We start from the raw sequence: 13468 nt of genomic DNA, 5'->3' as shown, positions 1-13468 counted from the left end.
GCGTAATTAACAGAATATGGTGTGCTGGGCACTTTCTTAAGGCATAGAAACAGGCTATTGTTGTGCCACTGCTGAAACAGGGAAAGGATGCCTCCTGAGTTTCAAGCTATCGTCCGATTGCTCTGACCAGCTGCTTGTGCAGGCTGTTCGAAAAAATTATCAACAGAAGGTTACTGTGTTTCCTGGAATACAAAGGTATTCTTGACAGCTGCCAGGCAGGTTTTCAGTTGGGCAGATCCCTAACGGACCAACTTGTCCCTTTTGAATCCTATGCAAAAAGTGCCTTTGTTAACAAGCAGTATCGTATGTCCATATTTTTTTATCTAGAAAAAGCATATGACACTGCCTGGCGCTACGGTACCCTGCGGGACCTAAAATCTTTAGGTATTTGTGGGAACATGCTTAAGGGGGGACGCGGCTTTCAACTTCGGAAAAATGACCAAAACATCGTTTTTTTGAAACCCGCATATTCGGCTTCTATGTTTCCTATTCTGTGCGTCTGCAAAGTTTTTACGCTGAAAAGCGTCGCAAAGTGGCATAAAAAAATACTTTTGTCAGGCGCGGTGACAAACTATCAGCGCAAAAGGGCGAAAAAACGGCAATTTTCGGAGCGCTCTATCTCCGCAACGGTGCCACCGGGCGCGGCCATTTTGATATGGTTAGATCGGCCGAGCGATCGTTTTTCCGGTTCCGCTCGTCTCTTTTATCTTCGTTCATTCACAAACGCACAAACGGCAGAAAAGAAACGACGCACAAACGAAGCTAGAAATAAATGCTGAAGCGCTATTGGTCCTCCGGTCGGGGCGCAGAACGTCGACCCTCCTGATTGGATGTCGCGGGCGCAACGCAAGATGGCGGCCGCCTGAGCTGCGTAGCGAGCGGATTGAGTTCATTTTCGCCGCTTCGCTCGGCCGAGTTTCTGTTCAATCTGTGGTATTCAACACGGACGTTATCGCGATGGGAATGCCAGAGATAACGAGCCAGATTACGGGAAGTTGTGTGGCTCGAAAGGCGGAGGTCATCGAACGCTTCGTGGTGCGCGTGACTCTACCGTCGCCAGACCCCGGAGGGTGACGCGGTGTGCGCGCTTGCGATAGCGGTTCGTGAAGTGAACTTTTAGTCGGATTTGCGATGTTTACACGCTTAGTTAGTGCTGTGTTTTGACTGTGGGCTCGCTAGCCTTGAGAAAGAAACGGTCGACGCGTCAAACGCTGCGGCGCGCACGGCATAGCCGACGCGCATTGGAGCATCACATGACTGGGCAACCGGTTACGATTGAACGCCAGTAGTTGTAATTAATGCCTGCGACGTTAGTTTTAATCTTAAAAGCGACCTGACCAGCCATATCAGGTATAATCAAAGCTCGATATGTCGCGGTAAGCGTGCGCTGCGATGCGCGCGAGCCATATCGCCTTTCTTGCGCAATGTTTCCCGTGCACTTGTAATTTTCATGCAAACAGGTTTGAGTTAGTAATATAGGAATAAAATATGCTCTCTGCGTTAAAAATGTACGTTACTGTGGCAGCATTTAACAGTGATTTTTTTAGGGAAATTATTGATACCATTGCTCAGGGCATACTGGCTGTGCTGCGAGGAATATTGGATGCCTTGAATGTCAAAAGTGGTAAAAAAAAAATATGCTCTTGCATTGAAGTTGGGAGTTATGCAGAATACTCTACCAAGCTTCAAAGTAGCTCATTTTCAACCTTGTGGTATGCAAACTTTTGGCAATGAACACCTGCACTATGAGTACTAAGTTGCTGTGCCAGGCAAGATAAAACATGAAAAAAAAGCCAAAAATGTTCAAATTTAAGTTAAAAAAATGCTTAACTTGTTGCCATGGTGACAACACTGCAAAAGGAGGTTGTCCAGTGCGATACAGCCAACCAACTAACCTACTTTGCATTGAAAGCCCATTGAAACCCATCTCCCCTCCGTTTGGTTTGCAAAGGGGGGTATGTACTCTTCACGGAGGAGCTGAAAATGATGTTTTCTGGAAAGAGAAAGGCTGAAAAGGCACTTTAATTTCAAGGCAAGGCCTTCCAGAAGCCCCATGTTCAAAAGGACATGAAAGGCTACAACCGTGACGACTTTTGATATGTGAAACCTATGTTGCAACTTCGGAAGCCGTTTTCTCAAAACATTTTTTTTTGCCACCTGTGTCGCTTGTCCCAGGGATTTCTTCGTGACTGCTGGGTCTATTTTGATTCCGTTTCTTGCATTACATTCCTTGATGAACTGTTCAGGTCGTGACACTTTTAGTTTTCCAGATTTGTTTTTTGTGATTTTTTTATTCAAATAATCGTTCACAGTTGACATGCCTGTTGCACATTAACCTCTAAAAAAATGAAAACTAAAAAACATTGTGTTGTAAAAAAAAAATTCTAAAACTGTCACGACCTCGTCCATTCATTTGAGAATGCAAAGCACTTCGAACAAGTTTTCTATCGTGTGTTATAAGCCGCTCAAGCTCGGTACAAGCGGAACAGAAAGAAAATTTCATACATAAAAAAGTTATCAAAATATTAACTTCAAATTTTTATGGTGTTATCACAGAAGCATTTCCAGTTGCTGTGCCAATTTTCATCAAAATCCACAAAGAAATAAAAAAGTTGATTTTGAAAGCCACGTCCCCCCTTAAGGGGGAATGCGGGTCTTAGAATGGTCCAAAATCGCGAAAATACGCATTTTGCGAAAAACAGATTTTTGAAATCTTTACACCTTCAAGCACCTACTCTAAAAGTTTCACCACTGAATTTGATCAGGAAGCATCTCAAAAACGAATTTGAAAATGCAGCGAAAGCCGCAAAACACCGAAAACCGGGCTAAAAAAGCTTGAACTTCGCGTGCACGCCACACTCGAAGCAGACTGCCAGCGGCGGCCATCTTGGGCTCGTTTTGTAGCTGATTTCTTTGTGCGTATTTTGCGCTATCTTAAAATGGCGTCGCATGAGGAGAACGAGCGTTACCGCCGATTTACCGAAGGTCGTTTGCGAGCCGCTGATTGGCAGGAGCATGCGCGCTCGAGTCGAGCCCCCCCGTTCCACGTCTCTGACTGGCCGGCGCGGTTGAGCCGCCTTTTTTTTTTTTTTTTTCGTTTTGTTTTTGCAGGCGCGCATTCGCCGCCGCAGTATTTTCAATTTGGGTGCGTTTTCTCTGCCGTTCTGCAATTCTGTCAACGTCTTTATGTCTCATGCCGCAATGCCTGGAGACCTTTACCTCAAGGAACTACGCACTGCAAGCGTACGAAAGCATAATGGAAGACGCCGTAGGCGACGGTGCCGAGATCGCCAGTCATGTACGAACCAGGTCCGAGAAGCGCCGCGTGGAAACGTCCAGATTTAGTTCGCTGTTGTGCTTTGGTTTTATTTGTGAAAAAAAAAAAGTCTACAGCACAATATGTTTGTGCTTTTTTTAGTTTGCATCGGCGTTGAAGGAAATGCAAAGTAGGAACTACCGTACGTCAAGTTCAGCAAAAAGTGCAGTTTTCTAGCGCTGTTTACAAAAGTTCATTACTTGCATAGAGCTTTCCGGGTTATTCTTGTGGTACGGTCGCATACTTGGTTTTTTTTCTTGAGGAGCAGAGTGACACGATGCTTTTTATATTGTGGCTAAGCTGTAGCAAGAGTTAGAAACTAAACATGCATTTTTCTCTTGTTTGCGACGTCATGCTCTGCGTTGCGGAGTGTCTCACTACCAGGCTTTTGACCTAGGATAATAAGACTGATATCATTTAATTTGCAATAAATATATCTAGCAGGTGATGCTGTTTGTATCACTGGTATCAATTGCCAAATTGGAGTCCACCTGCAGCTCTAGAGTTTATTTTGTGAGGTCATGCTCTTCCTTGCGGAGTGTTTCCTTGTCTTACTCTTGAGCCAGGATAACAAGACTGGTATAATTTCATTTGTATTTAATGGGTCTAGCAGGTGGTGTTATTTGTACCACTGAAGCATTGACAACCAAAGTGCATTTCACCTACAGCCTTGCTGTAGGTTTGAGATGCGTTGCAGGACAATCTCTAGTACTGGGTGGCTGCTGTGCTTTAGTCTCATTAGTAGCACAAAAATAACAGCAGCACATGGTATTTGTGCCTTTCTGTATTCTGAAAAGACAGAGAGAAAAGGTGAATGAGGATATACAGTTTCTGAAATGTAACAGTAGAAAATTTAAGTTTCCTTGCCAATTTTTATGGTATTCGTGTGAATTTACGTCAATCTTTGCAGAGTTATTGTTATATTACAGTCACATACTTGGTGTGCTTTTCTTCGTGAAGAACACAGCTACAAAATGATGCTGTTTACAGTCGAATCCCGCTACAACAAAATTGACGGGACGTGCGAAAAATTCGTTGAGGCGAAATATGCCCAAACAGACAAATGCTAGCGAAGCTTCGGACGAAAAGCGGTTCAGAACCTATTGCCAGCGACATCAACATGAAGAATTATGGGAGCGGCGATTGAAGCGCGACTAGGTGAGGAGGGAACAAACACTAATAACAAAAAAACCAAGTATTATTCAACAATAAAACAATATTTATATTTACGAACGACAGTTATTTCTCAGTCACATTTATTTAGGCACATTGTGCAAATAATTTATAAAAATTAATCCGGATCCCTCCACTGCGGCGCGCCTCATCGCCTGCGTTACATCGGCGCGTTAAACCCTACAATCAATCAATCAATCAATCAATCAATCAAAGGATTTTTCCCTCTTCTCGGTCTTGACGTTCTTCGTCCGCTGGAATTACCCCATTACAGGCTAATGGCCAATTTTCCTTCAGTTGCAGCAATGAACGCATTCGACATAACTTTAAACATCCCCCTCGCGAGGGGCACGATCAAATGCAGAGCATTTCCGGGGGCGCACGACGTTAAGTAGTTTGCGTTACGTTAATGTAGTTGCACTTGTGGCAACTGCTGACGAGAGAGCGCTCGTCAGCAGTAATGTGAATGAGTCAACGATATAAGGCGCGTCCGTAACGTCCAATTCTGTGTCGGCTTTGTGGCGCAGTCGGTACGGCACCGGGTTCATTGCGTTCCACCCGCAGGGTCGAGGGATCGAAACCTGGCGCCGGATGGTGTTTTTTTTTTTTTTTATATATAGTAGGGACGACGACGGTGCGGACTACGGACGCCAACGCGGGTGACATCGTGAGTTACTGAAATGCTCTGCATTTAATAGCGCTGTATGTTTCCACATCATTGGCAGCATAATAAAATGTTTAGATAAAGGAGTGACACGCAATAATGTCATGTTTATTCAGATAACAAACATAGCAATGGTTATGTTTTTCACTGCACACAAAGAATGCGTTATGGAGGGGGTGAAGAAATGCAAGCACAAAACATATTGCTGTACAACAAGGCGTGTCCACCGAGCTGATTACTTGCAGATAGCTGCTAGACTGTCGGAAGCCCCCCTCTCGCTTGTGGCAGGAGCAGTGCCGTTATCTTATCCTCTGACAGGGCACGGCAGCTACTGACCTTGGCAGGCAAGACGCGCGTGCTTGCATTTAACAGGACCGCGCGCTCGCGACTAAGATAGGATGACTAGGCTTCAAGACCAAACGCGCAAACATGATTTTTGCTCTTGGCTATGAAGAATGGTAGAAGGAAAACGGCAAGGACAGCTGCTCACAACGCATGCATGACGGCGCCGCACCAGCAGCGGAGCACATTTGTGCGATTTCAACTGGATATGGATTGACCTTGCGGATTGGATGTAGCTCTGGCTTGGCGAACCGGCCCGCTGCCTCACGTAAAGATGGCCAGCCACATCATTATCACCATCAAACAATGGCGTCCGCCTATGAGTTTTTTTTTTTTTTTTTGGGGGGGGGGGGGGGGGGTGGCGGTGTGGGCGCACCACGCATGTCTTCGGTGAAACTAAGCGTCCTGAATGTATAAAACGTTACAGATAGCTGGCGCTATGCTTATTTCATTGTAAAATAATTGTTCAAACACTGCCCAAATCATCGAAAATTTCGTTGAAGCGAAAGCAAGCCTTATAAATGGTTTGTTGTGGCGAGGATTTTGTTGCATTGACTTCAATGGCTAGCTGACGAGAAATTGGAAATATTTCGTTGAAGTGGAGTTCGTTGTAGCGGGGTTCGACTGTATATTGTTTTGGCTATGCTGTAGCAAAAGCTACCATGATCTGAAATTTCAGATGCATTTTTCTCAGTTTCTATTTTTGCAAGACCATGCTCTGCCTTACAGGGGGTTTTGTAATGTTGCTCTTAAGCTAGGATGACAAGACTGGTACCATTGTATTCGTATTGAATTGATCTAGGGGGTGATGCTATTTTTATTGCTCTGTCATTGTTTACCCAATTGCAAAAATTAATAAAAATGAGGCAATTTTATACAAATTGTTGATAATAAATGTTCACCTTTTTCATGTTTTGCAAAAGTCTTCGAAATGAATAAAAATAGCATAGCCCCCCAGAGTAGACCTTTGGCATTATGTCCGTATAAATCATTATTGAGTTTGCTAAAGCGAAATTGCTCAACCCCCATAAGAAATGCCTCAAAAATAAATATCAAAGTTTTGCATTTCTGGAACAAATACAGCTATGTTAAAACCAATTACATATTTGAAATCAGCATAAACAACTGCTCAAGACTGCCAATTTTCATCTAGCTGGCACTAATAGTAAAAAAAATTGTCTAAAGACCCACCTCCCCCCTTAACACTCTTGAAAGCTATCTGTCTTAACGAACATTCAGAGCGAACATGCAGTATCCGCACTGTATGTGCAAGACAATGATGTTCCTCAGGGTGGAGTGCTTAATTGCACACTTTTTATAGCTAAGATGGACACACTTGGAAAAGCTCTGCCCGGCACCATTTTTTACTCCATTTATGTGGATGATGTTCATATCAGTTTCCCTCCATGTAACCTGTCTATCTGTGAATGGCAGATACAACTTGCCACAAACAGGCTCGTAAAATGGGCGCACAAAAATGGCTTTAAGCAAAATCCTCAAAAGTGCTCATGTGTCTTATTTTCCAAGAGGCGTGGCATTCATTCTGAGCCCACCGTCCAGCTCAGTGGAATAGCTGTGCCTGTGCAGAAGGAGCACAAGTTTTTAGGCATTGTGCTATATGAAAACCTCTCATTTATTCCACACATAAAGCTACTCAAAATGAAATGTATAGAGGCATTGAATATCCTAAAAGTCCTATCAAGAAAGCTGTAAAACAGCTTTCTCCTACAGCGCAGATAAGATGTGCCTGCTGCGTCTCTACAACAGCTTAGTGAAGTCGCGGTTGGACTATGGGAGCGTAGTATATGGGTCAGCTTCAAAAACCGCTTTAAAAATGCTTGACCCTGTTCTGCCCCTTGGGTTTCACCTTTCGTCAGGAGCCTTCCAAATGAGTCCTGCACAAAGCCTATATGTGGAATGTGACCAGTGGTGCCTGGAAGACCAGCGCTTATACACAGATCTATTGTATGCCATGAAGGCAACATCCATAAAAAATCACCCTTCTTCGTTTATTGTCAACGACACCGCTGCCATGCACTCGTTTCTCAGTTGGCCCTCTATACTTGCGCCTTTTTCGTTGAGAGTGAAAAGTGCAAGCTGGGGAGCTTGGGATTTCTTTTAGCGAGATTTACAAAACTTGTATCGCAGACCTTGTTGCTCCTTGGGAAATGTCCCCAATTTCTTGTGATTTATCTTTTAGAACCAGTAACAAAAGCACTGCACCAAGAGAACTCATCTTGCAGCACTTCCTACATCTACGACACAAATACCGTAATTACCCGATTCTAACGCGCCCCCGATTCTAACGCGCACCCGATTTTTCAGACAAAAACCGAAAAAACTTGCACCTCCGATTGTAACGCGCAAAAAACTTTGCGAGCAAGAAAAATGAGTGCAAGAGAAACGGGCAATTTATTTCCCGAAGTAATCTCACTCATCTCACTCCTCGTCCCTCTCCGAGAGCTCCTTGTCGCCTTCCGCTGACCGCAACATCTCGTCATCGGTGCCGTCAAGCGCGTTTGCGATGCCACACTTCTGAACAAACGTTCAACCATGTTCGATGGGATCGTGGCCCACGCCTCGCACGCCCATCCAGCGAGCTTCTCCAGAGGCGTACGCTTCAGCCAACCGCTCGTTGTGAACGCGTGAGAACCGCTCGTAAGCCGTGGAAGCGGCGCACCTTCGTTGCCACTGCTGCCATTGCTGTTATCAAGTGCGCAAGTGGAATAATTTGACGATTTGTGTGAACGCCGATAGAAAAGCCTAGGCGCCTAGATTTAAAAAATTGTTGCTAAAAGCTTTGGCGCCATCTTGAGATGGCGATGGGTGGAACGAAACTTCAGCTGTTTTGCCAGTTTCGGTTTCATATCCGATTCTAACGCGCATGCGATTTTTCAGCCTATTTTTCCGGAAAAAAGCTGCACGTTAGAATCGGGTAAGTACGGTATCCTTACACAACGTTTTACACAGATGCCTCCAAGTCCGCCCATTCTGTGTCATGCGCTGCACATGGCCCAAACTTTGCTGCCACAAAGACAATGAACAAAAGTACCAGTATTTTTACAGCAGAGGTACACCGCATTTTAACCACTGTGGAACACATTACAGAAACCAGAATACACAGTTTCATTATTTTTACGGACTCCGTGGGTGTAGTACTAGCTCTTCATTCAGGAAAACCAATGCGAAACTTCATTTTAAACCGTCTTATAAAATCCATAAGGTCTGCCTATGCTCTAAAATTGACTGTAGTAGTGTGCTGGATACCTGGGCACAGCGGAATTTTGGGCAATGAAATCGCTGACCAGAATGCCGCTGTGGCTGCTCTCCGCAGTGTTGTAGATATCCCACATGTTCCTACATTGACATGAAGCCACTAGTTCAGAGCATGCTTTGGAGGCACTGGCAGGTACAGTGGGACACAGAAATCGAAAACAAACTGCACATTATAAAACCACATATAGGGAAATACAACACAGAAACGGAACAGGTTCACAGAAACATCAATATGCAGATTAAGAATGTGTCACACACACGCTACACACTCATATCTTTTAAACGGAACCCCACCACCAGCTTGTGAGAAGTGCGGACGAAGACTTAGTCCTCCGCGTATTTATTGAATGCTTGGCATACTATGACACAAGGAAACGACACTTCCCCGAACTATACACCTACACGATACCCTTACACCCGTCACTGTTTTTATCTGATCAACCCCCCATCAGAAGTGAACGCCTTTTAGCCTACCTCGCTGACATTGTATTTTTAGCACTCATCTCATACCATGTGTGACATCAGAGCCACCCAATGCAAATAGTGAGGGTGGTTCTGAGCATTTTCTTAACATGCCAGGGACGTCACTGCCATCCCTGTTATGTTATGGCGCTCCCAGCACACGCCTAAACATCATCATTGTTACCTCTCATCTTATTCATCTTCGCTTTTTAGAGTAAGGGCCCTTTACACTATTAAATGCAGAGCATTTGTTAGCCTCGCCTCTTCCTGCGTCGGACGGCGTCCACAGCTCCGCGTCCGCAGCAGGTGCGCCTCTCCTCCTTCCCTCCTCTCTCTCAACAGCAGCTGGCGCGCACATGCGTCATAGTCAGCCCGTTCGCTCCGTCGCGGTCTCGGCGTAACAGGTGCGTGATAGCAGCACGGTGGGGCGTGGAAGGACGCGTGCTGCTTGCGCATGCGCGCTTTCTCCCCCCCCCTCCCCGTACTGCTCTCCCTCTACTGCGCGCGCTGCAAATATAAAGCGGCTAGCGGTCGCTCGTGCTTCAGTCACTGCGTTACTCCTTCCTTCCTTGGTTGGGTTGACGCTCGCTCCACCCTAACGCGACTTTACTCTCCTCTCTCTATCCCAAACCAACACCAACGCAACTACGACCCAACTACCCACCCTAATGCGACTTTACGCGGCGTTAACGACCCCCCAATGCTCTGCATTTACTCGTGTTTCCCTCGCGGGAAGGCATGGGAATTTTTTTTTTATCCAGTACATCACAATCATCGCATGTCATTTTAACAACAAATGTGACAAAACAAACATTGTCTTGGCACTCTTTGGCCTCAGACACCCTTGTGTCAATGAAACATACATAGTAGTAGTAGTTGCGATGTTGCTTTGGGCTTCACTCTTGATGTCAGGGTTACTCTGTGGGGTCGCCTTGCGAGTTGTGTGCTGTTAGATATTATCTAACGGTGCAGTGCTGCCTTCTCGCTTGTGGTGGTTACATTCTAATGTGTTCACACCTGATTACTAGTCACGTGCAGACATCCAAGAATTAAGATGGGCAAGCTTTTGTGATGTAGCCTTTACTCAACAAAGACATCTCCGTAGCTGTGCGGTAGTGCTGTGTGTTTTTGCTACTAAACATCCCTAGACCTCTAAAATTACTCACACAGTTAATTGATCCCTCGCCATCAAAAACAAACCACAGAAGTATGGAAAGGTAAGCTAGTTCCTAAGGTTTCACTTCGAACAGCGCTAACAAGACAGGGGCACAGGAAGGAGAGCAGGACTATCAACGGAAGTTTATCTGGGAGAAGCTACACACATCTGGTTATGCATCATGACTCCGTATGTCAGTTACAATCTTTTGGCCGCCCTTTGTCCTAGTGTCCTAGCAGGGCTGTTCAAGATAAACCAACTGGCCAGCGAACAGCCTATGGCATTCCACGTCAATAGAAGACACCGTCGGTTTTTAATCTTGTACTCATTGATGCAATCTGATCCTTTAACATGTGACTATGGCCCTTATCACTGAAATCAGTAGCAGCCACCCTAAAGTCGCAGGTCACTATTGTTAGGGTCCACACTGTTCGATAACTTTCTCAGTATAGCAGCACCAAATGTGAAGTTTCATCTTATGGCAGAAATGGAAAGGAATCCATTTGTCGGCATTTTGGTATAGCGTTATTTAGTGCCAGCAGTGGGCCTTGTGGAGCGCTGCAGGTTCGTGAATCGATCTAGCTTCTAGGATGGCAAGCTGTTGTCGGCTGACTCCCTTGATCACATTCAAAAGCAACATGGAGGTTATCAACAACCCAGAATCAGAAGGCTAGTAGGAGGAACTGTAAAAGGGCCCTAAAAATTGGCCTTACACTGGGCATGCTTTCTTACCTCCTCCTCAGTGGTGTGTTCTGCACCAGATGTGCAGAACACCTTGTGGTCGTGCATGTCTTGACTGAGTGCTCAGCTAATGAACCAGAAAGAATGCGCACTTTCCAGATACGTACATGATAAGACACATTGCAGGGTGTCTCATCATGGTAACCCTGTGCTTATTTTAACTAGATGAGTCTTGGATGAGTTCTCAAGCTCAAGCCATTGATTGATTCATTCTCTTAGAAATGGGAAAGGGCCACCGCTGTGAAGAATTAATAAAAAACGTTTGGGTGCATACGGGAATTGTCTCCAGGGTAAGAGCTAGCTCTGCTTGTTGCCAGCGGCGAAACAGGACAGGTGAACGTAACTGCACAAGCTGGGAGTGACAAGAGTGTCTCCAGCAGCACTGAGATGTGTGTGTGTTTATGTGCAGGCACGGGACTGAGCAAGGTGATGCCCTCACGTGCCTGGAGGAAGAGACAGCGTGACAGCGCTGCCTGGTTTGACAACGGTTTGCAATAAAACACTGCGGCCTTGCCGTACACTGCTCTGTTCTTGGATGCCTGTCTGGGTTTTTCCACTGGCAGAAAATGAAAGCACATTTTAGTTCAAGCGAACATGGTCCCGCTACTCCCTTCAGTGAGTGCTGTGGTTGCACTGAGTCCCGAAAGAGTGCCGCAATTTTCGGGGTCATTCTTGGCGCAGATAGTTTCAGCGCTCACACTGCCTAAAACTTTTATTCTCTGCTGCAGTTCTATGAAGCTTGGTATGCGGTCTAGTCTTACAAGTTTCGCCAGTGTGGCCCACGAATAAAGGAATTCAGTCGATTAGAATACCAGTCAAGAAGGGCGTGGAAGTGATGCCACAGCAGCTGCAAACAAGAAAAAATCACAGCAATGTTAAGAATCCTTCTCTGCACGAGCTGGCAATAGGGGAGCAGCGACGCTGTTTTTACCAACTTTTATTGAGCTCGCTTATTCCTTCTACAAGTCTTAATATGCACCCTCACCTTCCAAGTGGCGGCAGTGCAGCCGCACGGAAAATTCCTGTAGTTGCGACACCTGTGAAGAAGGGCGTGAATGCGATGTTGCACCGGCCTGTAGCAAGGAGGGAGGCGAGGTTCCGTTCCTCTGTAGTGAGTACAGGGCCACCACTTCCTGTACGCACCCAGTGCCATCAGCTGCTTAGCTTCAAACACTCCTCTTGTTCCGAGCAACTGCTAAGAGAGCCCCGCTGTTAGGCCTCAGTATAGCTGAGGAATAGAATTCGTGGGTGCTGCTGCAAACAACATGGGTTCAAGACCGGTGATATTTTTCACTGTAAAATGTTCTTTTGGGAAAGTTCTGTGTATTTTGATAAACAATGGTGGTTTGGTATCTTTTAGGTTGGTTTAGAGATGGGGTGCGACATTTTCAATTTCTGCATCACACCGGGATTACCTGGCTTGTACCTATCTTGGAAGGGAATATCACAAAGGGAGATCAGCAACATTTGGAATAACTCTTGCAATGGAATGACGATACAGGCAGTGGCGACTTGCCACGATATAGTCTCTTTGTGTGTCTTATGCCCTGTGGAAAAATGGCCCAATAAAAACATCACAGTAGCCGGGTGCCTGGCCATATCATTCCTTTCGCGACACAATTTCTGGGGCCGAAGCCCTCAGCCGTCCGATTTCGCCGACTCGCGCCATGGATTCATTTCATACGTCGCCGCCGAAGTGTCCTGTGTACTACCATCATGAAGCAGATGACGGCACTCGATGCTCTGTTGCAGAACCTGGCAGCATTGGCCCTTTATATGCAGACACATCTCGAAGTCGTCCTTGACAAACAGCAAGCCTTGCATGGGCTGGACAGCCAGATTTAAGCGCGAGACACATGGACGACTGGTGCATGCGATTCGCATGCGACTGATCATTACGATGGATTGTTAGGACCGGTTTTGGCGTCGTTCGCTGGTCGGTGGAGGCTCATGATGTGCAACGGGCAAGCCAGATGCAGTCGTGCCATCGTTGCGACTGTCGTGCGGCCACAGCCAATGAGAGCCTGAAGGTGTCATTGCTGAGGAAGTTTCTATCAAAGCCCCGAGGAGGCGCCAGTGTCAATTGAGTATTTTGTGGGGAGCAGCTTTCCGCCCCTGCCGCCGGCAATGTGCGCTCCCTGCCTGGTAGACACGTTGCCAGCGGTACCTATGAGCGGACGAGCGGAATCATGGGTGCTAAATGTTTCCACACCGCTGTACTGAACGTATGAAAATGCAAAGTATAACGTAATAGCACTATTCCTTTTCACTTCAAGTTTATAAATGTTTTCTTTTCCTCCTCGGTTTTCTTGTGCACATATCCAAATCAGCCAGAGTG

General features: G+C 45.9%; 1 protein-coding gene across 2 annotated transcripts in view; it reads left to right on the top strand.

Annotated features, from left to right (window-relative positions):
• The window catches only part of LOC144176736 (protein zer-1 homolog), a 117579-nt gene extending 105919 nt beyond the window's left edge, over nt 1-11660 (top strand). For both annotated transcript variants that reach the window (XM_077705227.1, XM_077705228.1), the window contains exon 19: nt 11540-11660. In XM_077705227.1, the coding sequence (XP_077561353.1) occupies nt 11540-11594 (55 nt within the window). In that variant the 3' untranslated portion in view covers nt 11595-11660. The remainder of the gene's footprint in view (nt 1-11539) is intronic.
• Nucleotides 11661-13468: the final 1808 nt, after the last annotated feature.

This window comes from Haemaphysalis longicornis, unplaced genomic scaffold (assembly GCF_048455015.1).
Source record: "Haemaphysalis longicornis isolate Haplotype H1 unplaced genomic scaffold, Haemaphysalis longicornis Haplotype H1 scaffold_1, whole genome shotgun sequence".
In the NCBI taxonomy this organism is placed as follows: Eukaryota; Metazoa; Arthropoda; class Arachnida; order Ixodida; family Ixodidae; genus Haemaphysalis; species Haemaphysalis longicornis.
The sequence above is the reverse complement of the archived record's forward strand: the minus strand, read 5'-3'. Positions and strand labels throughout refer to the sequence as shown.